Consider the following 26726-nt stretch of genomic DNA (forward strand, 5'->3'; position numbering starts at 1 on the left):
TTCCTCAGTGATCAGTGCAAAGAAATAGAGGAAAACAACAGAATGGGAAAGACTAGAGATAACATCAAGAAAATTAGAGATACCAAGGGAACATTTCATGCAAAGATAGGCTCGATAAAGGACAGAAATGATATGGATCGAAAAGAAGTAGAAGATATTAAGAAGAGATGGCAAGAATACACAGAAGAACTATACAAAAAAGATCTTCACAATCCAGATAATCACAATGGTGTGCTCACTCACCTAGAGCCAGAGATCCTGGAATGTGAAGTCAAGTGGGCCTTAGGAAGAATCACTACGAACAAACCTAGTAGAGATGATGGAATTCCAGTTGAGCTATTTCAAATCCTAAAAGATGATGCTGTGAAAGTGCTGCACTCAATATGCCAGCAAATTTGGAAAATTCAGCAGTGGCCACAGGACTGGAAAAGGTCAGTTTTCATTCCAGTCCCAAAGAAAGGCAATGCCAAAGAATGCTCAAACTACTGCACAATGCACTCATCTCACATGCTAGCAAAGTAATGCTCAAAATTCTCCAAGCCAGGCTTCAATAGTACATGAACCATGAATTTCCAGAGGCTGAAGCTGGATTTAGAAAAGGCAGAGGAACCACAGATCAAATTTCCAACATCAGCTGGATCGAAAAACTGAGAGAATTCCAGAAAAACACCTACTTCTCCTTTCTTGACTATTGCAAAGCCTTTGACTGTGTGGATCACAAAAAACTGTGGAAAATTCTGAAAGAGATGGGAATACCAGACCACCTGACTTGCCTCCTGAGAAATCTGTATGCAGGTCAGGAAGCAACAGTTAGAACTGGACATGGAACAACAGAGTGGTTCCAAATAGGAAAAGGAGTATGTCAAGGCTGTATATTGTCACCCTGCTTATTTAACTTATATGCAGAGTACATCATGAGAAATGCTGAACTGGATGACTCACAAACTGGAATGAAGATTGGCGGGAGAAATATCAATAACCTCAGATATGCAGATGACACCACATTTATGGCAGAAAGCAAAGAAGAATTAAAGAGGCTCTTGATGAAAGTGAAAGAAGAAAGTGAAAAGGTTGGCTTAAAACTTAACAGTCAGAAAATTAAGATCATGGCATCTGGTCCCATCAGTTCATGGCAAATAGATGAAGAAACAATGGAAACAGTGGCAGACTTCATTTTTGGGGGCTCCAAAATCACTGCAGATGGTGACTGCTGATGACTGCAGCCATGAAATTAAAAGACGCTTGCTGCTTGGAAGAACAGTTATGACCAACCTAGACAGCATATTAAAAAGCAGAGACATTACTTTGCCGACAAAGGTCTGTCTAGTCAAAGCTATAGTTTTTCCAGTAGTCACGTACGAATGTGAGAGTTAGACTTTAAAGAAAGCTGAGCACCAAAGAATTGATGTTTTTGAACTGTGGTGTTTGAGAAGACTCTCGAGAGTCCCTTGGACTGCAAGGAGGTCCAACCAGTCCATCCTAAAGGAGATCAGTCCTGAATATTCATTGGAAGGACTGATGCTGAAGCTGAAACTCCAATACTTTGGCCACCAGATGCGAAGAACTGACTCATTTGAAAAGACCCTGATGTTGGGAAAGATTGAAGGTGGGAGGAGAAGGGGATGACAGAGGATGAGATGATTGGATGGCATCACCAACTCAATGGACATGAGTTTGAGTAAATTCCGGGTGTTGGTGATGGACAGGGAGGCCTGGCGTGCTGCAGTCCATGGGGTTGCAACAAATAGGACACGACTGAGCGACTGAACTGAACTGAACTGAAGAGGGGTCTCAAAGAAAAATTTAAATATACATAAAACTGAATGAAAACAAAAAACACATTAAAATATATCAGATGCAGGTAATGCGCTGCTGAGAAGGGAATTTACAGTACTAAATGCTTACATTAGAAAAGGAGAAAGATCTCAAATAGATAATATAAACTTCGACATTAATAAACTAGAAAGGGCAAAGTACCCAAAGCAATAAGAAGGAAGTGGAACAAGAGGAGATAAAAGCAGAAATCAATAAAATTGAAAATAGAAAAAAAATAAAATTAATAAAAGTAAAAAATAGGAGAAAGAGACACTTTCCACATGAAAAAGCTGAAAGTATTCATCTCCATCAGACTCATGCTACAAGAAATGTCACATAAAGTCCTTCAAGAAGAAGGAAAATTATATCAGAAGGAAATTTAGATATACAGAAAGGGGTGAAGAGAAGAAATGGCAATCACATGAATAAATATATGAATATATTATATTTAAATGACATGCTTAAATAAAAACAATGTAGTGTGGGATTAATAACATAAATAAAATAAAAATGTGACAAGAATAGCACAATAGAGGGAAAGAAATGAAAGCATACCACTTCAAATTTTTATACTGTATATGAAGAGGCATAACATCACTTGTAAGTTAGAGATTATGCTTGCTCTATACCTTAGATGGGCTTCCCAAGTGGCAATACTGGCAAAGACTCCTACTGCCAATGCAGGAGACACAGGAGACGCGGGTTTGATCCCTGGGTCGGGAAGATCCCCTGGAGAAGGAAATGGCAACCCACGCCAGTATTCTTGCCTGGGAGACCTCATGGACAGAGGAGCCTGGCGGCTACAGTCCATGGGGTTGCAAAGAGTTGGATGCACGTGACTGCGCATTTGCGCACATGCACCCCCACCCCTTAAATAAACCACTGAAATAAAGGAAAAAGTTATAGCAAATAATGTAACCAAAGAGATAGGAAATCATAAGGAACATTCAATTAATCCAAAATAAGCATAAAGATAGGGAACGGAGAAAAAAGAGCAGGTAGGACAAGTGAAAAAACAAATAGCAAGATGATAGACTTAAATCTTATAATTAATATTCACATTAAATGTGGACAGTATAAATACCCTCATTGAAAACAGGGATTGTCAGATTGGGGGGAAAAAAAGACCCAACAAAAATGCAGCTAAAAAGAAATGTGCTTTAAATATAGAGACAGAAGCAGGTTAAAAGTAAAAGGATGGAAACTCTATTTTTCTTTCTGCAGGTAATACACAAAATCTTTCAGTTTAACAAATATTTACTGAACATCTCCTACAAACCAGGAATATTTAAAAAATCTGTTAAGAGAACAAAACAATTTTAAGAATTCACTCAAAACCACACACCTCTGTACATAGGCAAATATACGCACAAGCAGAAACCTTGAAATTCCAGGCGTAAACTGTAAGCAAAATTAGACACTACATTGCTCCTTAGCTTGATTTTATGAGCATATCCTATCAAAAAATCATTTTTAAAATTAAAAAATAACAGTATATAAAAGATATGCTGTACTACTTCTAACGAAAAGAAAACTGTAGTGGCTGTATCATTACCACACTAAATTTCAAAGCAGAGTATTACAAGGGATGACAAAGGTCAAATAATAATATAAAGGAGTTACTTCATCAAGAGGACACAGTAATTCTAAACATGTTGCTCCTAATAATAACAGAACTCCAAGATACCTGAAGAAAAAACTGTTAGACGTGCAAAAAGAAATATACAAATCCATAATTATAGTCTGAGATTTCAACACCTCGCTCTCAATAATTGATAGAACAAGCAGACAGAAAATCAGTAAGAGCATAAAATATTTCAACAACATTATCGACTGACTTGACCTGATTGACATTTATAGAACATTCTATTTAACAACCACATAATACACATTATTTTCAAGCACACATGGAGCATTTAAGCAAGACAGACCACATTCAGGGTCATAAAACAATTTGCAATAAATTTAATAGAAGTCAAGTCATATGAGTATGTTCACTGATACAATGGAACTGCATTAAAAATTAATAACCGTAATATACCTGGGAATCTCCAAATAAACATATAAGCTAAATAACACACTTCTATATAAACTGTGCTTCAAAACAGCAATCAAAAGGGAAGTTAGAAAGTATTTTGAAGTGAATAAACATGAAAACACACACATCAAATTTGTGGGAGGTTGCTGAAGTAGTACTGGGGGAATTTTGTAATAAGGACGCTTGAGTAGTGGTCTCAAATCAGTGAATTCAGCTTCATTTTAAGAAACTGGGAAGAGAAAATTGGACTCAAATTAAGTAAAAGAAAGGAAATAATAAAGATCAGAGCAAAAACCAATGAAGTAGAAAACAGAAAAACTATAGAAAAAATTAATGAAACAAAAATATACTTCTTAACCTGTAGCCAGACTATTCAGGAAAAAACTGAGATGAAACAAGTCATCAAAATCAGGAATGAGATAGACAATATCAAGACAGACTCTATAGACAGCAATGGATTTCTAAAGAAAGCAAAGGACTGATTTATCACTCTCTGAAAATGAGTTAATAACATTTATGAGATGGAAAAATTCCTTGAAAGGCACAAACTACCAAAGCTTAATCAAGAAACAGATAACCTAAAAAGCCATATATCTGTAAAAGAAATGGAATATATGGTTAAACACCTTTCCACAAAGAAAATTCAAGGATCAAATGGTTTTGCTGGTGAATTCTACCAAACATTTAAGGAAAAAACAATACCAACTACACAAATTCCTTTTCTACACAAACTACACAAAAAACTTGAAAAGGAGAGAATACTTTCCAATTTGTGCTATTAGGCCAGCCTCACTCTGAAGCAAAAAACAAGACAAAACTGGTACTAGAAGAAGACTAGAGATTAATAACCATCGTGAATACTGATACATAAATTTCAAACAAAATTTTAGTAAGTAGACTATAAGGATAACACATGATGACCAACTAGTATTTCTTTCAGGAATGTAGGTTGGCTTAACATTTGCAAGTCAATTAATATAATTCATCATTTAATAAATTAAAATAGTAAGCCATCTCAATAGATGCAGAAAAGCATTTTGCTAATCCAACATTCATTCCTGATTTTTTCTAAACTTCTCAGTGAAGTAAGAACAGAAGGCAACTTCCTCATTTAGAGGTATCTACAAAAACCTACAGGTAATATCACAGTTAACAGTAAAAAACACGAAGCTTTTTCTTTAATATAAAGGAAGAGACTAATGAGGTCTATTCCTATCACTTCTGTTTTAACATTGTACTGAGATTCTACCCAGTACAATAAGGTAAGAAAAATAAAAAGAGTCTAGACTGGACTTATTGTAAAAAGTAAAACTGTCCTCATTCACAGATAACACAATAACCTACACAAAAAATCTGATGGAATTCACCCTAGAAAACTGCTAGAATTAATAAGTGAGCTTAGCAAATTTTCAGGATACAAGATCAACACAATTATCAATGATATATTTACATACTAGGATTGAACAATGAGAAATGGAAGCTTTTTAAAATGCCATTCATAATAGTATCAAAAATATAAAATACTGATGGATAAATCTGATGAAGATGTACAAGAACTGTACACTGATAACAACAGAAGACTGCTGAAAAAAATTTAAGACCTAAATAAACGGGTAAACATACCTTGATCATGTATGTCTAAAAGACGGTATATTGTTAAGATTTTAATTTTCTCCAAATTTATCTCTACACAATCTCAACTGCAGCCTTTTTTATAAAATTTGACAAACAGATTCTAAAACCTACATATACATGCTAATGACTGAGAACAGCCAAAACATTCTGAAAAAGAAGAACAAATTTGGAGAAATAACACTCCCTGACTTTAAAAGTTTATTAAAAAGCTACAATAATCAATACAATGAGGTACCAGTATCAAGATAGGTATAGATAAACTGAACAGAATAGCAAGACTAGAAAGAGACATACACACATATATACATGAACAATTGATTTTTGACAAAAATGCAAAGGCAATTGAGTGAATAACAGTAGGTTTTCAACAGAGAGTAATGGAACGATTGGCTATCACACATACACATACACACACAAAAAGAACTTCAATCAATAATTCCTATACCTCATACCATTTCTAAGAATTAGCTTAATATGAAACATAAAACTAAACATAAAACTTTAAAACAGAAGAAAATCTTTGTGATCATGGTTTAGGCAAGGATTCTCAGACATGACATCAAAATCAAACTCATAAAATAATTCAAAATGATGAGCATATGAGAAGATGCTCAACATCATGAGTCATTATTTTCAACTGAAGAGGATTCTATTGCCAGCCAAATTAGCAATCAAGTATGAAGGTGAAAGAAGTGCATTTTCAGATAGGTAAAATCTTACTGAGATATATAAATCACTTAAAAAGAAATGAAAAAAGAAAGAGGGAACAAGAAAAAGATCTGGGCTATGGGTAACAGGTGCTCTGACATAGGTAAGTGGGGAAGGCAGGAAGGTAGGGAGGAGACAAACATGATGCTGTAGGGAAATGCCAGGGCCACAGCTGCTCAGATCAGATCGAAGAGAATGTCTCCAAAGACAAAAATACAGCCACCTGGATGGGCTTGGCTGTAGTGAATGAGACCGGATGGTTCTGTCAAAAAGTCTGAGGTCAAATGGGTCCATGCACATATTACTTTAAGGGGGGAAAAAACCTACAATCGTTAGCTCTAAGGGGGGGAAAAAAAAGTTGTACAATTCACATAATGTAGTTAACGATGTATGATCCAGCTGTGAAATACACTACATGGGGTGGAACAACTCCACACCTCACTGATGCCAAGCTGACTCTGACTCACTTGTATTCATTAGAGTTCTATGCCTGTTAGGAGAGTGGCAGAAAGGTGGCGGCAAGGGGGTCAGAAATGTAGCTGTTAAATCACGTCTGTGACACTGAAATCAGATCTTCTTAAAATCATATCGAAGTCTAAGGAGAAATGTGCCAAAGTCAATACTTTTTATGTGGCTTGTTTCACCATCAAAATCTGTCTGCCTTGTCTCTAAGGTAAGCCCACCTTTTATTTTGCTAGATATTCTCCTTAAGAGTGGTAATAATTCTGGCCAGTAAAAGATTCTATACTTCATCTAAATCAAAACACAGTGCAAAGCTTGGGGCCGGGGGAGGAAGAATTTATATGTGTGTAAATGTGTACGTGTAGAGAGGGTGAGTTAAACTTTCATTTTTCATTATAAGAAAGTTATTGACAACTAGTAAAATAGAAAATCAAGAAAGAGTAGGTACATCCCTAAAGGTGTGTTTTTATGGGCTTCTGTCCCACTGCTTAGAGAATTTTATAAGCATGTACTCCAAAAATCTGTACCTTAAAAATTATAGTCTCTATAATTCTCTAAAATAAAAATAACAATAATAAATACACTATCAGTTTTCATTCCAATTCCAAAGAAACTTCCAGTCGCTCCGTCATGTCTGACTCTCTGTGACCCCATGAACTGTAGCCCGTACATGGAATTCTCCAGGCAAGAATACTGGAATGGGTTGCCATTTCCTGCTCTAGGGGATCTTCCGGATCCAGGGACTGAATGCAGATCTTCTGCATGGCAGGCAGATTCTTTACCATCTGAGCCACCAGGGAAGATAATCCCAAAGAAGGGCAATGCCAAAGAACGTTCAAACTACCGTACAATCGCACTCATTTCACATGCTAGCAAGGTAATGCTCAAAATCCTTCAAGCTAGGCTTCAACAGTACATGAATCAAGAACTTTCCGATGTACAAGCTGGGTTTAGAAAAGGCAGATGAACCAGAGATCCGATTGCCAACATCCGATGGATCACAGAGAAAGCAAGGGAATTCCAGAAAAACATCTACTTCTGCTTCACTGACTATGCTAAAGTCTCTGACTGTGTGGATCACAACAAACTGGAAAACTCTTAAAGAGATGGGAATACCAGATCACTTTACCTGCCTCCTTAGAAATCTGTATGCAGGTCAAGAACAACAGCTAGAACTGGACATGGAACAATAGACTGGTTCCAAATTGGGAAAGGAGTATGTCAAGGCTGTGTATTGTCACTCTGCTTATTTAACTTATATGCATAGTATACCATGTGAAATGCCAGGGTGGATGACTCACAAGATGGAACCAAGATTGCTGAAAGAAATATCAACCTCAGATATGCAGATGACACCATCCTAATGGCAGAAGAGGAACTAAAGAGCCTCTTGATGAACATGAAAGAGGAGACTGAAAAAGCTGGCTTAAAACTGAACATTCAAAAAACTAAGATTATGGTATTCAGTCCCATCACTTCATGGCAAATAGATGGGGAAACAATGGAAACAGTGGCAGATTTTGGGCTCTAAAATCACTGCAGATGGTGACTACAGCCATGAAATTAAAAGACATTTGCTCTTTGGAAGAAAAGCTATGAAAAACCTAGACAGCATATTAAAAGGCAGAGACATCACTTTGCCGACAAAGGTCTGTATAATCAAAGCTATGGTTTTTCCAGTAGTCATGTACAGATGTGAGAGTTGGACCATAAAAAAGGCTGAGCACCGAAGAATTGATGCCTTTGATCTCCGGTGCTAGAGAAGAGGACTCTTGAGAGTCCCTTGGACTGCAAGGAGATCAAATCAGTCAATCCTGAATATTCATTGGAAGGACTGATGCTGAAGCTGAAACTCCAATTCTTTGACCACCTGATGGAAAAGCTGCCTCATTGAAAAAGACCCTGATGCTAGGAAAAAATGAGAGCAGGAGAAAAAGGCAACAGAGAATGAGATGGTTGGATGGCATCACCGATTCAATGGACATGAGTTTGAGCAAACTCCAGGAAATGGTGAAGGACAGGGAAGCCTGACATGCTGCAGTCCATGGGGTCACAAAGAATTGGGACATGACTTAGCTACTGAACAAGAATAATTTGATTTTTGAGTAAATGAGGGGGGAGAGGATTGTAGAAGTAGTAGCTCTGATATGTACTATTCATATCATGAGTCCATACACAGGAAGAGGACATTTAAGGAATGGGTTTGATTCTATCATCTTTGTCCTGATGATGCAGTCCACCTTTTGAAAAGCAAACTTTAGGATCACAACACGATTTAACCACTAGAGGGAGTTGAAGTGGCTATTAAATAATGGAAAAGAGAAGAGCCACATAAAAAAGCTTTTCTCTCACTTGAAGCCATGATTGTAACTCTTTGAAAAAAATTTTCTGATATTAAAGAAATATCAAAATTGAAATTTTAAGTGGTGACAAATATAGATTTTTGCTTCTTCTAAATGTTAGAAGTGTTCATTTTCAAGCAATTAAAATATTGCCTATAGCATAATGGTGGTGTTCAGTGGCTCAGTCGTGTCTGACTCTTTGAGACCCCATGGACAGCAGCACGCCAGACTTCCCTGTCCTTCACTGTCTCCCAGAGTTTGTTCAAATTCATAGCAGAATGGTTTCTCAATTCTGTACCAAATAATACAACCTTCAGTTTAGTATTTATTTACAAGGTATTGATAGGTTTTTCCCTCATATATTAGTCAATGCAGCTCTGTATGGGTGAAGTGAAGTGAAGTCATTCAGTCGCGTCCGACTCTTTGTGACCCCGTGGATACCAGGCTGCTCCGTCCTGGGATTCTCCAGGCAAGAATACTGGAGTAGGTTGCCATTTCCTTCTCCAGGGGATCTTCCCGACCCAGGGATCGAACCCGGGTCTCCCGCATTGCAGGCAGACACTTTAACCTCTGAGCCACCAGGGAAGCCCTTACTAACAATTCAGGCTTTCAGGTCAGATAGATCAGATTTTAACCATACTTTACTACTATAGACTATATAATTAACTTCGCTAATTAACATCAGACTCAAGGTTCCTCATCTGTAAAATGGGGGTAGAGAGTTTTATAGAAGTAAATGGGACAGTATATGCAAAATGCCTCTACCCACTCCAGTATTCTGGCCAGCAGAAATCCATGGACAGTACAGTCCATGGGGTCGCAAACAGTCGGACATGACTGAGCAACTTTCACTTTCACTTTGGTGCACTACTGAATCTAAAAGACAACAGCAGCTTTCCCAATGGGGAGACACTACACTGTAAAGCTACTGACTAAATAAGAATTTCTTAATCCCTCTTCTCATTTCAGCAGCAAAATGTGTAACACTGAAGCAAACCAAAGACACAACCCTTGTACACATAACCATATGGCAAGACACTGATTTCTGTGGCCAAACCCAGGGAAGGGCCCAAGAATTCACACCTTAAAGCCTTGCATTCACTTAGAATGCAAGTCTAGACCTGCAGCACCCTTTTAACAAGGATACGAAAGTGACCTGACTTTAATATGAAATGTTTTTCAGATTTATGTATTTTCTTAGGATATTCAGTTATACAACCATCACTACTACCTAAGTTTAGAACAATTTCATCACCCCCAAAACAAATGCTCCAATACTCATTAGCAGTTACTCTTGAAAGCCCTCTACCTCACGTCCATGACAACTACAGATCTGCTTTCTGTCTCCGTAGATTTGCCTACTCTGGTCACTTTATGTAAGTGGAATTGTACAATATGTGATCTTTTGTGTGTGACTTCTTCCACTTAGCCTAATGTTTTCAAGGTTCATTCATGTTGCAGTATATGTCAGTACTTGATGCCTTTTTTAGAGTGACGAACACTCCAATGTATGGAGAATTCACATTTTGTTTATCCATCCATTCACTGACGGACAACTGGATTGCTTCCCCACCTTGGCTACCATGAAAAACGCTGCCATAAACATCTGTGTACAATTTTTCAGCAGACACATTTCTATTTCTCTTGGGTATATACCCAGGAGTGGAATTACTCGGTCATATGTAACTCTATGTTTAACTTATGAGAAACGTCCAAACTATTTTCCAAAACAGCTGCATCATTTTATATTTCTGCACCAGTACTGCATGAGGGTTCCAATTTCTCCACATCATCATCAACACTTGTTATTCCCTGTCTTTTTGATAACAGCCATCCCACTAGGTGTGAAATGGTATTTTACTATGGTTCTGATTAGCATTTTTCTAATGATTACAGATGGTAAGCACCTTTCCATGTATTTACTGGTCATTTGCATGTCTTTTTAGACAAAGAACTGCCTATTCAAATCCTCTGCCCAATTTTAAACTGAACTGTTTGGCTTTTTATCATTGATTTATGGGCATTCTTTACATATTCTAGATACAATTCCCTCATCAGACATATAACTTGACAATATCTTCCCCCATTCTGTCTTTTCACTTCCTTGAAGGAGTCATTTGAAATACAAACTTTCAAAATGTAATAAAATCCAGATTATCTATTCTTTCTTTTTGCTTATCCTATTACCTAAAGTTGTGAAAATTTACTCTTAGGTTTTCTTCTAAGTTTTAAAGCTCTTACATTTATGTCTATGGTCCGTTTTGAGTTAACTTTTGTATATAGTGAGAGGTAAGGGTCCAACCTTATCCGAGGGCTTCCCGATGGCTCAGACAGTAAAGAATCCACCCACAATGCAGGAACCCAGGGTTCGATCCCTGGGTGGGGAAGATCTCCTGGAGAAGGGAACGGCAACCCACTCCAGTATCCTTGCCTGGAGAATTTCATGGACAGAGGGGCCTGGCGGGCTACAAGTCCAAGGGGTCAAAAAGAGTTGGACATGACTGAGCAACTAACATACATACACACACACACACACACACACAAGGGTCTAACATCATTCTTTGCATGTGACGAAAAACGTCAAAAGAGCTTTCATTAAAATTTATTTTGCTTATTAGAACTGTGACAATATGCCATGCATATGCACATAAATGACATCTTCAGTCATTCATTTAACAAACATGCAGGCAAGGACAGTATTTTGAGAGGTGATCTGATAGTTTTTCTTCCTCTCTTGTTTCCTATCCTTCCTCTCACTGAAGCACATACCAGGATCCAGGGCTTCCTTGCCAAGGAGAGGTTTACAGAAGGCAACTTCCTGACTTTTGCTTTCCCAAACACCTAAATTCTGGGGCCACCAATTCCCAGGAGAACTGATCAATTATACTGCCCAGAAAAACAAGAAGGAACAGTACTCTCCAGTGCTGGAGTAGACAGGCAGACCCCAGAGATGAAGGCAGAAGGCAGGAGAGAGAGCGTTGGCAGAGGGCACATTTGTGTGGGGTTTCCCACATGTAGTGCTGAGAGGCAACTAACACAATACTATTCCAGATTCTCATACCCCAAATCTGACATGAGGCAGCTAAGAGCCACCAAACCAAAATGGCTTATAAGGACAGAAACAAACTGATGAAACATCACTTTCCTCCCACACATATGCACACACTACTCTGAATGACTGTGTGCTGGGCAATCTGGGTGCCAGCCTGGAATTATAGCACATCCTGAAGAAGTATAGGTCCTTGACGAAACCCCAGAAGCAGCAGGGTTCCATTCTTTTTCTTCACTATCAAGGCAAAACGGTAACTCAGTCAGAAATTAAGTTTCTATGAAGCAGATGCATTTCTGGCACCCTTGATTTTATGGACTGACATTCACACCTGCCACACAAATATCAATATATATATACAGCATCCTCCTAAGCTAGGTTGAGGTGCAGAATAGAAAAGTCAGTCAAGCCATGGTTAGCCAAGGCATTTATAGTCTGGTAAGAGTAAATAAGGTCTCCCAGGTGATGCAGTGGTAAAGAATTCGCCTGCTCCTTCAGGAGACATAGGAGACATGGGTTCTATCCTAGTCGGAAATATCCTCTAGAGGAGGAAATGGCAACCCACTCCAGTATTCTTGCCTGGAACATTCCATGGACAGAGGAGCCTGGCGGGCTACAGTCCATCGGGTTGCAGAGAGTCAGATATGACAGAGTACGCACACACACACGAGCAAAAAATATATTTACCACTTATTGCACACCACCCTGGGTGAACACCTCGTTGTTACACTCTTTTTGTAAATGGATTGAATGTAATGGAATCGTCCCTGAAAAAGGCCTTTGAGGTTCAAAGGAGGTAATGGACTTGGCTAAGGACTTTGTTGTTGTTTAGTCTGTAAGTTGTGTCCAGCTCTTTTGTGACCCCATGGACTATAGCCCACCAAGCTCCTCTGTCCATGGGATTTCCCAGGTGAGAATACTGGAATGGATTGCCATTTCCTCCTCCAGGGGATCTTTCCAATCCAGGGAAAGAACCTGCATCTCCTGCATGGCAAGTGGATTCTTTACCGCTGAACGACCACAGAAGCCACTGCAGGCAGATTCTTTACCATCTAAGCCACCAGGGAAGCCCCTAAGGATACATGCTAATAATCAGTGGGACTTGGATATGAACTAAGGTATACTTAACTCCAAGTTCGTTTCCAGTCTTGAAGTCAGAACTGACTCCCATGAAGAGCCCAAACTGATGGCTATCCTCTGATAACTCAATACCAATTGGGCACAGACTTCAGTTCATGTTTTCTAAGAGTTGGGATGCAATTAAGTCAAACCAACCTTCTCTAACTTGATGTTCAGTGCGCCCTGTCAGATGACTAGAAGCCAGAAGCCTGAGGCTGGACAGGAGATGTCAGCCAAACAGTCTCCCATGATTATGGGAACTGTGCCCTTGACTGAATCTGTCAAGGCCTGTCAACCAGTTTTCCAAACAGCAGATTTCCATTACCACACACAACATCTACCTGTGCAGCAAAGAAGTAACAGAGCTAATTTGGGGTGGAAATCTCAACTTTTCCATCTATGGACAAAGGAAAAACAATGTTAGAAGCAAATTTTTTCTTATAGTGAAAAATCCCACATAGCTACTATGCTTTGAGATGCTGGCATTCAATTCAACTTGGTACCTAAGAAACTATTTTAAATTCTTGTATGAAGCTTCCTAGAAACAATAAAAGGAAAGTAGATGATTCCAGCAATAAAATGTTAATAGTTCTTCCTTAAGTATTAATCTCCCGAACAAATGGTGACAATGAAAAAAGCAGGCATATAAATGCTTTGAGAGTCACGATTTTTATATTTTCTACTGCTGCTTCTGCTATTTGAAGCTGGGTAGATGACTAAACCAAATCCCAAAGAGAAGTACATTAAGTCACAGACAGTAGTATGAAACACCAGAGAAATCTAAATTATAGGGAACTAATGTCTTTTCTTTCAGGTCCATTTCTGAAGAACAAATCTCTCAGCACTCCTGATTATACAAACACTTAATTTTCATTTTCTCATATACACACTACACCTCAAAGGTGAGGACCCTCAGAAATCATTTGGTCCAATTTCTCTTTTTATAAATGGGAACATTTGAGATTCCAAGAGGTTTAGTGAAATGTCATGTGTTCATTACATGTGAAGATTTCATCGAAGTGGGAAGGGTACTAACTGAGGAGCAAGAATACCTGGATTGTACTGCCCACTAAGTCATGTATGAGTTTATACAATCCAAATGTTGTATTAGATGGTTTTGAAATCTCTCCCCTCTTTGAAGGGGCTTTGGTTCTGTGTCTATGAACACTGGGCTTCCCTGGTCGCTCAGCAGTAAAGCATCTGCCTGCAATGCAGGAGACCCAGGTTTGAACCCTGGGGTTGGGAAGATCCCCTGGAGAAGGAAATGGCAACCCACTCCAGGATTCTTGCCTGGAGAATTCCATGAACAGAAGAGCCTGGCGGGCTAAAGTCTATAGAGTCGCAAAGAGTCAGACAATACTAAAGCGACTAAGCAAGCACGCACATCTGCACATGAATATCAGTAGGTTGCTTGTTTTTAGAAAGTTAATAACTTTCTCTGCCATTATGATAAAGGGGCAGTACATATGGTGGTTATGAGCATGGGCTCTAGAGTCAAACATTCTCTCTTCCAATCCCAGGTCTTACTCTTACTTTCGGTGAAAGCCTGAACAAGTTATTTATCCACTCTATCTCATCTACAATACGGTAACCATAGTAGTATCTACCACAAATGGCCCTTATCATAACTATACGAGATAACACACATCAAATATTCAGCACATTGCATAGCACACAGCATGTGTTCAGTAAACACAGGCTGCTCTTAACACTGTCATAAAGGAACCAGAGTTGGCGACTTTGTGTGCGTTAAAAGAAGGCATCCCTTCCTCTGGGCAGATGCAGCCTGAGTGCAAAGGTCTACGTCAAGGCTGGATCTCATTCTCTGCAGCTATGTGTCTGGCTCAAAAAATTAAAGAACAAGATCATTCCCCAGTATCCTATGCTGATAGTGATAACCACTGACTTGCTTGTCATCATATAAGCCTTCTAGAAAACTCTTCAGAGGGGGCCCACTTAGACGGCAGGAACACTTTTGGTCTTCTTTGCTTTTCCATCCTTCTGCCCGGAATGCTGAGGGAATGGCTGGGATGTCAACAGCCTATTGATCACGAGGAAAGGGCTAAAAGGTTTTCAGAGACTTAGTCCTTCAGCCAGTAATTCAATGTCAGCAGCCACTGACCTCCACACTTCTTGTTTCATAAGGAAAATTAACTCCTGTACATTTTTTAGCTACTATTATCAAAATGCAATTCCTAGCCAAAATACCATCAAAATCTGCTTCTATTGTCTATAAACAAATCAAATATTTGTAGACCTGCCTGGTTAGCCACATGTCCCTGGGCACTTAGGGACCCTAAGTCATGCCCTCATTGGCCATCACTTAGATTTTTACAAAAGGTCAAAGGCCCTCAAGGTGCTTTCTATTCCAAGTGTGGTCTGTAGATCAGAAGCATTAGTGTTGCCTAGGAAATTATTAGAAAGGCAGCATCTTCGCCCCATCCAGACCTCCTGAATCATACAGTATCCCCGGTGATTTCTGTGCTCACTGAAGTCTAAGGATCTGGACTAGACCTACTGACTCTGCTCAGTCATTCCTCCTAAAAACTACTGCCAAAATCATCCTCCTGGTGCACATCGGTAGTTTTCTTATCATGCCACTTTCCTCAAAAACCTCCAAGGGTTCCTGACTGCCTACAGACTAAAGTTTAGACTCTTTAGCCTGACAAGGCTTTCTTTGATCTTGTATCATCCTGGAAATGCCAAGGTGCCAGCCATGCCAATAAATCAGATTCCGCATAAAAGCAAAAAACAAAACAAAACAAACAAACAAACAAAAAAACCCATGAGTGTACCTAAGAAAGAACCTGTGTCTTAATTCTGGCTCCTCCATCCCAGGCGTTGGGGATACTGAGTTACAAAAAAATCAGACAGTCCCTTGTCTTCTGGAAGCTTAGGAATTAATTGAACCATTAATGATAAATATTAAGTGCTAAGAAGGAAATGAATGGGCAGTGATACAGGGTAAGCTAGCCTGGACAGAAAAATGGCCCAGAGGATGGGGAACCTGTTGAGGGGCTGGCCCAGGCAGAAGGAAGAGCCCCTCCCTGCAAGGACGGGAGTGAATCTGGTGCAGCTGAGGACAGAAACAGGCTGCCTTTCAGACTAACCCAGAAAACTCATACCCTGGGAGGAAGGCGGCGTGAGATTAACCTTCCAAATCACTTAAGGGAAAATGCTGAATTTCTTATCTCTAGCAGAAGTCTTCACTGGGACCATGAATGAGACAGAGAGCAGGATAGCCTTCAGAGTCACTCAGTCCAGCCCTGGACATCAGGTTGAGTAAAATCTGAATCTCAGCTCTACCACTTACCAGCTTTCAACTCCCTTGACCTCCAAGCCCCTGCTTCCTCAGATAGAAAGTGGGTTTAAGAATAGAACCAACTTTGTCGTTACTGTGAACACGGAGGGAGCTAATGCTGGTAAAGCTCCCCAGAACACGGGCACCCACACTAGAGCTGACCTGAATACTAGAGGTTACAGTGCTGCGGTGATGATGATGGTGATGACTATTAATCACCATTAGCTTGCGGGCAGAGAGTTCATCCCAGATCCTCCTGTCCACCGCCCCCGCCCCAATCCACGAAGCCTCCCGACCTTAGCATCCCAGGCAAGCTCCCCCCACCACCCCGCGCACGGCCACCGTGACCCCAGGGCGGGCGCCGGGCGCCGCCGCCGGACCCCGTTACCTGGGGCCAAACGCGACCTGTCGCCACCTCGCGTCCTGGGCCCTGCCTCCCTCCCGGCCGCCTCCCGGCCCCGCAGCTGCGGCGGCGGCGCCCCCAGCCCAGCCCGGCCCGGGCGGCGCAGGATGCCTCGGCGGGGCTGGCGGCGGCGGCGGCCACGCGGCGCGCTCCGGCGGAGGGGAGGGGGCTCCGCGGCGGCGGCGGCGGCGGCAGCGGCAGCAGCGGCGGCGACGGGGGGCAGAACCCAGAGGCGCGGCGGCGGCGGCGGCAGCGGAGGAAGAGGAGGAGGAGGAGAAGGATGCAGGGGGCTGCGGGCGGCGGCGCGGCCCGGTCCGCAGTGAAGCCCGCGGCGCCCGAGGCGCAGGGAGTGGCCGTCGCCTCCTGCGCGCACCATTCCTGAGATGGCGGCGGCGCGGCGGCAGCTCGGGGAGCCGAGGAGGGGTCAGCCGGGCGGGGGCTGAGCCCCGCCGGCCCGGGAGCTCGCCGGGGACCCTCGCAGGTGGCCGAGCCCCGGTCGGCAGGCAGGCCTGCAGAGCGGAGAGGCCGGGGGCGGCCCCGGAGCGGAGCGCGGCGCCCGGCCCGGGGAGGCCGCGATGGCGAACGCAAGCGAACCGGGCAGCGGCGGCGGCGGCGGTGGGGAGGCGGCCGCCCTGGGCCTCAAGCTGGCCACGCTCAGCCTGCTGCTGTGCGTGAGCCTGGCGGGCAACGTGCTGTTCGCGCTGCTCATCGTTCGGGAGCGCAGCCTGCACCGCGCCCCGTACTACCTGCTGCTCGACCTGTGCCTGGCCGACGGGCTGCGCGCGCTCGCCTGCCTCCCGGCCGTCATGCTGGCGGCGCGGCGGGCCGCGGCCGCCGCGGGGGCGCCGCCGGGCGCGCTGGGCTGCAAGCTGCTCGCCTTCCTGGCCGCGCTCTTCTGCTTCCACGCCGCCTTCCTGCTGCTCGGCGTGGGCGTCACCCGCTACCTGGCCATCGCGCACCACCGCTTCTACGCCGAACGCCTGGCCGGCTGGCCGTGCGCCGCCATGCTGGTGTGCGCCGCCTGGGCGCTGGCGCTGGCCGCGGCCTTCCCGCCCGTGCTGGACGGCGGCGGCGGCGGCGACGACGAGGACGCGCCGTGCGCCCTGGAGCAGCGGCCCGACGGCGCCCCGGGCGCGCTGGGCTTCCTGCTGCTGCTGGCCGTGGTGGTGGGCGCCACGCACCTCGTCTACCTCCGCCTGCTCTTCTTCATCCACGACCGCCGCAAGATGCGGCCCGCGCGCCTCGTGCCCGCCGTCAGCCACGACTGGACCTTCCACGGCCCCGGCGCCACCGGCCAGGCGGCCGCCAACTGGACGGCCGGCTTCGGCCGCGGGCCCACGCCGCCGGCCCTCGTGGGCATCCGGCCGGCCGGGCCGGGTCGTGGCGCGCGCCGCCTCCTCGTGCTCGAGGAGTTCAAGACGGAGAAGAGGCTGTGCAAGATGTTCTACGCCGTCACGCTGCTCTTCCTGCTCCTCTGGGGGCCCTACGTCGTGGCCAGCTACCTGCGGGTCCTGGTGCGGCCCGGCGCCGTCCCCCAGGCCTACCTGACGGCCTCCGTGTGGCTGACCTTCGCGCAGGCCGGCATCAACCCCGTCGTGTGCTTCCTCTTCAACAGGGAGCTCAGGGACTGCTTCCGCGCCCAATTCCCCTGCTGCCAGAGCCCGCAGGCCACCCAGGCCACCCTCCCCTGCGACTTGAAAGGCATCGGTTTATAAGTGGCCCTCCCGCCACCTGCACCCCAGCCCGGCCTCTCTCTTTGGCTTGGATGGCGACGTCTTTTCTGCCCTTCGGCCCCCTTTTTAATTTTCTACGCTGCCTTCAAAACGACTCTCGAAGTGCATCATCACTTGGATTGTACAGACTCCAATTGTACAGGGGTAGGGTTTCGAAGTCCCAGCCCCACCCCAGCTCCTGCGATTGTCCTTCTAAATATATTTTCATCCTGACATGGATGTAAGTCCTGGAGTCTTTGTACTTGTACTAATGTCTTTTATTCCATGTGTTACTCTTTTTTTTTTTTTTTAAATAAAGGCTAATTTTCTTCATGCAACCTTTCCTAAAGACCATGGCCAGTTTTCTACAGAAGCTATTTTTGACAACCTCAAGTGGCATTACATTTTGCAGTGAAGTAGAGGAACCCAGAGGGGCTTCACCAGTTCGATTTCTTGAGGGTCTTCTGTTGGAAGCAGGAGACAGAGGGAAAGTTGTCTCGAGTTCCTTCTGAATTGCCGGCCTGGGGTCAGCTGGACTGCTCTGGTTCTTGGAAGGCGTTGAGAACTTTGTTCAGTATTGATAGTGAATTTAAAGAGCAGAGATGGGAGAGAGTAGCAAGGAAGTCATTTTTAATAGGTAACAACACAAGTAAGATTTGTTTCCTACCTTGCTTTATACACTAGGAAATGCCCGTCAGCGACAAACTGCTCTCTGTATTATACCAATCTCGAGTGGAAACATTTCTGTAAAATTGTACCTTTCAAAAGAGTAAAAAGTGTTTTGGTTAGTAATGGTGTGGAGAAAATACAGTATTGCATGTTTTTGTATGTACTGATTGTGGTTGATGGATTGGGAGGGCTCTCTGAGACAAGCAGAGTACTACATCAAAACTGTTCAGGTATTTTTGGCCAATAAAAATTAAAAAACTTTATGGAAACAGTTTTTGCTTTGAGGAGCCCAGTTTTATTCTGTCTTATGAAACTGATTTCCACTTTGAAAATTGTTCTTCTTTTGTTCATGGTATAAATGGATGGACTATAATGATACTCTACTTCTGTGAGACAAAGCATTTCCTTAAAATGTTTGCTAGGTTAAGCTGTGCTGTTCTCCTGATGGTTATTTTAAATTAATAATGAGAACTATAATTTTAAATACTATTTATTTGTTAGGCACATTGTAACCTTAAATTGAAAGACTAAATTCTGCAAGTACTGTATAATATTTTTTCGCTTACAATGCTACATTTTTATCAATGTATCTTCCGTTTTGAGGGTTTATATCTGTATTTCTCTTTGCATTATATAAATATACCAGTATTTTCATTCTGGAGTGGGTTTTTGTTGCTGTTGTTGTTTGAGGCTGTGACAGGTGGTAATATACCTCTAAGTAAGGTACTCATGTTCTCTTATCCTTTTAGTGCATGCTCTTTAGTTCACCGTGATTTCAAAGACATTTAGAGGCTTGTTTACTTAAAATGCAACATAAAAAAATCTTCAGTTCTTCTCTTAAAGGGAAGAAATAGTATATATGTAGTTTTAGAACTTTTTAATGAATGTATAAAACATGAGTATGAGCAGAGTAATCACTTTGATAAAATAATAATTAACAGGTGCAGTAAATATATTGAAATTTCAGTTGGGCACAATATAAACTATTAAATATTCAGTCCAAGATGGATGAAGTCATAAGAAGCGGGTGTGGCCAGCTTATCTCAGGTGAATGGTCAGCATTATTTTATTTTTTCTGTAAATACCAATCAGTCTATGCAGAGAGTCTCATATTTGGAAGACATGAGTAATTATTAGCCTATTTCTCCCCAGATCATAGACCAGGTAGACATTAATTACCCAGGGGCTACTCATCAGATATCTCCGCTTTCCTAAAGTCAGGTCCAGGAAGTAAGTATCTCCTCATCCAACCCTCCACCCACCTAAGTGATCCAAGTTCAAAAACTAGAAGTCACTAAGCCCGTGTGATATTCAGAGCTTTTAACACCTGCCATGGCACGGGAACCAGTCCATCAGCGCTAACTCCTGTGCGACCCCACAGGCAAGTGGCCCAAGGGCACAGAGTCATCCTGTGGGCTTTATATGGCCTTGAGCTCATGGATATTTTTTCATAGGAGAATCTGTAAGTCAGGGATTCTCAAATATTAACATTCATAATAATAACTACCTTAAGTACTTGCAGGGTCCAGAGATGCTTATTAGGAGTTGAGGTGGGGCCAGAAAAAAGCATTTTTAACAAGGTTCCCAGAAGTTGGAGGCAGACTTGCAGGCCTCTGCTCGAACATGGATTTACCATGTGACCAACTTGATCTGGTTTTGTTTTGCTTTGTTCTGATTGGATGACAGATTTCTAATGAGGACTCAGGTGACAGGTAGTGAGAAATGACAGCCAGCTGTCAAGGAAGAAGAAAGAACCAAGAGAGGCAGAGAAACCAGCTGTCCAGGGGAGTACTGTGCAGGAGCAAAAATCCCCTCGCATCTCAAAAGCTATTTTCAACACTGAATTTATTAAGCCTGTACTTTGATTATTAATTCACATTAATAAAAAATCATCAGGAAAAGGTTAGTTGTGTTTCAGAATACTCATTGTGCCAGGATAGGTACAATGTATTTGGGGAAGAGTTCCATTAAAATAGGAGCCCCTGGTGGCGCAGATGGTAAAGAGTCTGTCTGCAGCGCAGGAGACTTGGGTTCGATCCCTGTGTTGGGAAGATCCCAACAATACTGGAGTTGGCAACCCACTCCAGTATTCTTGCCTGGAGAATCCCACGGTCGGAGGAGCCTGCTAGGCTCCTCCACCCATGGGGTCCGCAAAGAGTTGGACACAACTGAGTGATTTCACTTTCACTTACATTAAAATAGTTCATTTCTTTAATTGAAAAATTTATTTAGCATAAACACTCCCACTCCTCCCTGGGTGAAATAAATGAGTTGTATCTATACTTGAAGCAAAAGAAAATAGATGACTTGTCTATAAATCTTTCTCTGTGTATCCTGGCATGGGATTCTTGGGTCAAAAGTGAGCATTTTTAGGTTTTTCGATACCATATGGTCAGATCACTTTGCAGAAAGACTTCTATCTACTTAGATTTCCACCTGACCATTCATTTTTTTAAAAAATGAAGTTATCTCAAGTAAAATGCAGAAGCAAATAAATTAATAATCATAATAATAAATAGTCATCTCCATTTCCACTATTCAGCCAAGTTTTGCCAAATCTTGTCAGTCTTGCTGTGCTGGTTTCTACCTTTTCATCTTTCCCTTTCCTCTCTTCCCTTTTTCCTCTTCTTGCTTTCCTTCCTCCCTCTCTTATTCCTCCTCTTCCTCCCACCTCTTTATTTTCTTCCTTTCCTTCCCTCTTTTTTCCTTTCTTTCTTCCTCCTTTTGAAAGAAATAAAAAATGACACAAGCACTTCTGCCAAGTCTTGGTTTCATCAGCAGGCATCTCCATCCTCAAGTCCCCCGCCTGTAAGAGGTTCGAGGTCCCGGGTTCAGGAAGGGATCATGGGGCTGGTAGGATTGCTTCTACTCTTCACTGTCTTTCCACGACCCATAGGCTCAAGTGCAAATTTCTGGTCTGCCACAGGCGGCCTACCGTGGTCTGGCCCCTCCACACCCTGGCCTCATCCTCCCCTTGTATTTCCATTTCTCCCTTCTCTGGTTGCCTTTGTATAAACTCTCCCTAGGAAGTCCATCCCCCTTCTCTGTGCGGGGAATCCCTCACCAACTCCTCCAGGGCAGAGGCAATATTCACAATATTTGGTAACTCGGATGGTGTGAGCATAACTAACCTGTACAGCTGTACCCATGGTCTTGGGTAAACATCAGGGTTATGCTGGACTCAGATCCAAGATTTCTGGAAGGCCTTCTTAGCCCATTCACCACTCTGCCGGGCTCTCGTGGTGCATGGTGTATGCCTCCATGCATCCTGGTGCGTCCCTAGGCTCCTGACTCCCCTGCTGGTCTCACCTCCTCCCACTCCCTGCTCAGGCCTGAGATCCGGGCTCCAAGTCACGGGCAGTGCCCTCAACAGATCACCCTGGGTCACACCAACTTGTTTTGCATGCATTGTTTCTTGTGTCCAAAGTCCTTACTCCCTTTTTTCCCAATTCAACTGCTGTTAAGTTTTCAAAGGTATAGGGTGAGCTTTTAGACAAAAAGGGTGAACTAACCTCCATATAGCCAAAGCTATGGTTTTTCCAGTAGTTATGTATGGATGTGAGAGCTGAACAATAAAAAAGGCTGAGGGATGAAGAATTGATGCCTTCGAACTATGGTGTTGGAGAAGACTCTTGAGAGTCCCTTGGACTGCAGGGAGATCAAGCCAGTCAATCCTAAAGGAAATCAATCTTGAATATTCATTGGAAGGATTGATGCTGAAGCTGAAACTCCAATACTTTGGCCACCTGATGCAAAGAGCCAACTCATTAGGAAAGACCCTGATAGTGGGAAAATGGAAGGCAGGAGGAGAAAGGGAAGACAGAGAAAAAGATGGCTGGGTGGCATCACCAACTCGATGGACGTAAGTGTGAGCAAGATCCACGAGATAGTAAAGGACAGAGGACCTGACATGCTGCAGTTCACGGGGTCACAGAATTGGACATGACTTCATGACTGAACAACAACAACCTCTACAGAGAGAGAGACGTTGTCCCCATGCGGGTCCTAAAGTTTTTAAGTCTCCGAACACAGTCGTTAGATCTGAGTGCCACAGTGGACCGAGTATAGCAGGCTTCCTGGCTTCCTGGCATTTCGAGACGTCTGTGACTTCAGGCGGGTGAAACTATAACATGTGGCAGACCTCATATACCGTTTTTCATGCCCCTGGTAGATGTGTCACCCTGTGTGACCTTCCGAGACCACTGAACTTCAAGACTTTCTCTGGGAGGGGTGAAGGAGGTAATGGGAAACTGTCTCTACCCACTCACATTCTAGACCGATAACAATATTTTTTGCATAGTTTATTATCAATAGCTGTTTCTGGAGTAAATAGAATTAAAAGCAAATTTGATCTAAGTCCAATGGGTCCTTCACACTTTTTCTTCAACTTGGACAAGACTTTTGGGGTCTAATTCATCCCAAGAACAGAGCCCTCTGGCCCTTCCTTTTCCTTCCTTTTGGGATATTTTTGCTGGGGATGTGATGCTTGGAGCCATAGCAGCATTCTTGCAACCATGAGAAGAGACACTGTCAACATGGGGAGAACAGCAGACCAGAGAGATAAAAAGAGCAGATATTTAACTTAACGTTGTTGAGCTACTTACCCAAAGAAGCAACCTCCTATCTCTAGATTTTAGATTTCTGGTCTTCAAAAAAATTCTGCTATTGCTTCAGTCACTAATATTCTGAAAGTCTGTCATCTGAAGCAACAGTTAACTGCAACAATACTTAAAACAACTCTATCCTCTCCACTTCCTTGACAGATATGCTTGATATCCTGGAATTGTATTCACAAATTTTAAAAAATCAGACTCACTTATTCACATTTCCAATTATCAGATCATTCAACCAGCCAGGTTAGATTAACCTGGCTCTGAAAAAAATAATAAACTAGATTAGACTATCTCTTAGGTTGAAATAAATCTGGAAGATTTTTTTAAATACCTATTACAAGACTGGTTCTATTTAATTGCATTTTACAAAAACTGTTACCATGATCAGTATATTTTTAAGCTTTTGATATGATAAATTTAGTTATAGCAATCTGGAAAACCACCTGAATGAATCCATCTAATCCATAGGTACTACAAGCCACTAAGAAGCTGGTTTCTGTTTTGGGCAATGCAGGGAAACATGGAGATAAGAAAGTTCCAATTTTCTTGCTGATGAGGTAGCAAGCTAACTGGAGAAACCTGGCAAATGTGCCTCAAACCATAAATCAAGGCAGAACATAATTTATACCAGAAGAGAGATCTCATTAAAAAGCTTGGGCTAAGGAGACCTCATAGCCAATTGCCCAGAAAGGGCCCTAGGCACTCTACCTCTGGTTGCTCGATGAGGGAAGTGGGGAAAAAAATCAGAAGATGGGAAAAAATTTGTCCAGTTTGCATCTTCTCCAACTTTCTGATTCCCACATTCTCCTCACTCTGGGGTCCATTTTCAAAATAAATTTCTCTAAGGGAAATAAAACCACATAGTTCTCTCTTCATAGTTTTCTGTTCCAATTCTATGTGAATGCTCAAGGGCCAGTAAGGGATGTGGTTGTTTTAATGGAGAAAGTTTGTTACATAAACTTTTTTTGCAGGGAGAGTCAGCAGATTAGATTAAAAATATCAGAACTGAATAGAAACCAAACAGGTAGCTCTCAAGAAGACCACTCCTCTGCCTTCCCAAAGGAAGGGGGCGTAGCAGCTCCCACTACACAAAAGGGTATTTTTGTGCTTTTGCTCAAAGGAAAAGGAGAAGAAAAGTCTTAGTATATTCAGTTCACCCTGTTATACTGGTTGCAGGCATTTAAGATAAATAAACAGCTTTCAATTTAAATCTGAAAGCCTGAAGACTCCAAGTCACTTCAAATTATACAAAGAAAATATACACAAATGTTTGAAGTTGCAATGTCAAAGCATAAATGCAATTCTCTTATTTCTCAGTAACATTAAGGAGACAGGTAAATTAAAGCTATTACCACTTGGCTTCTAGGAGGAATAATTTAGTCATTCATAAATTAAGTTTTAAGTGGCTAACCTACTCTAGGTGGAAAACATGTAAACTGAGAGGAGAGAATATATTTAAAAACATCACCCAATACATTACCTGAGTTATGCCAGTCTGTGTCGCTCTCTAGGATGGAAATCTTAACTTTCTGCCAGGATGTGCTCTCTGAGAAGCACACACTGTTTTCCAGTTAGAACCTGTGTTGGAGCCTGGAGGGTGCAATAAACGGTTTCATTTTCTTGAAGATACACAGATGTGCTGTAATTTTGAAAGGCTTTGAAAAATTGCTAAAGTGGCAACACTGACTTAATACATGCCTTATTAAGACATTTTCTAGAGATCATAAAATTTAAAACACATGAGGAGATGAAATTTTCCTTGCCTTTTTCATTTAACAAGTTTATTTTTTCCTTTTATCCCCCCATATATTTTACCCCTATACTTCTTGAATCCTGATCAATTTGCCATGTTCTTAGTAGAAGGAAAAAAAGGAATAACACATAGGAAAGAACCCTTGTCACAGGTATTCATTCCAAAGAGTGGTATACTAAAGAGTTTAACTGTACAATGTGTAATTCTTTTAACCCACAGTCACAATCCATTTCATTTGCATATCTAGCTTGAGGAATTATGGGATACCAGAGCTATTTCTAGAACCTGATTTGCATAATTGTTCTAATCCTTTATGAGCAGGGTGACATGTGGTCTAACAAAAGATTTTTTTTTAATTTGTATGTTACTTTATAAGCTTTATAAAGATATTTAACACCTTTAGATATACATTTAATACCTGCCTCTATTGAAAGGAACACAATTATACAAAGGCATGATTAGTCTTCTGCTAGTGGCATATGATTTTACTTTTTACTAGTAGGAGGAACAGCTTTGTTCACTGAAAGTTTGTCATTTTAAGTTTTTTTTTTTCCCTAGCACCTCTTGGTGAGATTTAAATTCATTTAAATGTCATAAGAGAATGTACTGTCGTAATGAGCCTCACTGACTCTCCCTGTCTCCCAAATTTCATAATTCATGGGTAGATGACACATTGAGTTTGAAACAGAGGCAGCAAGAAATACTTTTATACACTCTCTTAGAGAGTATGGAATGTGAATGCTCTTGTGACCAAAGAATGTGAGTTTAGCCATTTCTGATTTGAAGATTCTTATTCCATTTGGTTTTCAGTTTCTCATTATGGTATTTTTTTCAGGACTGAGATAAAGATGAAAACTCCACTTCGGATGTTTGAACTCTGACCAGTCTCCAGCCTCACACTCTACATTCTGCTTTTCCCCACACCCGGTCTAGCCAGCCCCAGTGGGGAGGGATTTTCACCCAGCCCTGCGTCTTGGCCACAGTGAGAACTAACACCAAGCGAACTGCCTTGCTGTTGCCTCTCTGGCCTGACTCACACCTGCTCTGTCCTCGCCGGGCAATCCTGCGATGTGGGTTATCAGTCTTGTCACGTCTTCCCGGTGTGTG

The 26726-nt window shown here is 42.3% G+C and overlaps 1 protein-coding gene across 1 annotated transcript; it reads left to right on the forward strand.

Annotated features, from left to right (window-relative positions):
* Positions 1-17099: 17099 nt before the first annotated feature.
* GPR27 (G protein-coupled receptor 27) lies at positions 17100-19914 on the forward strand. The gene has a single exon (XM_043442564.1). The coding sequence runs from the start codon at positions 17448-17450 to the stop codon at positions 18585-18587; it is 1140 nt and encodes a 379-aa protein (XP_043298499.1). The 5' UTR covers positions 17100-17447; the 3' UTR covers positions 18588-19914.
* The last annotated feature ends 6812 nt before the right edge of the window (positions 19915-26726 follow it).

This window comes from Cervus canadensis, chromosome 22 (assembly GCF_019320065.1).
Source record: "Cervus canadensis isolate Bull #8, Minnesota chromosome 22, ASM1932006v1, whole genome shotgun sequence".
Taxonomy (NCBI): Eukaryota; Metazoa; Chordata; class Mammalia; order Artiodactyla; family Cervidae; genus Cervus; species Cervus canadensis.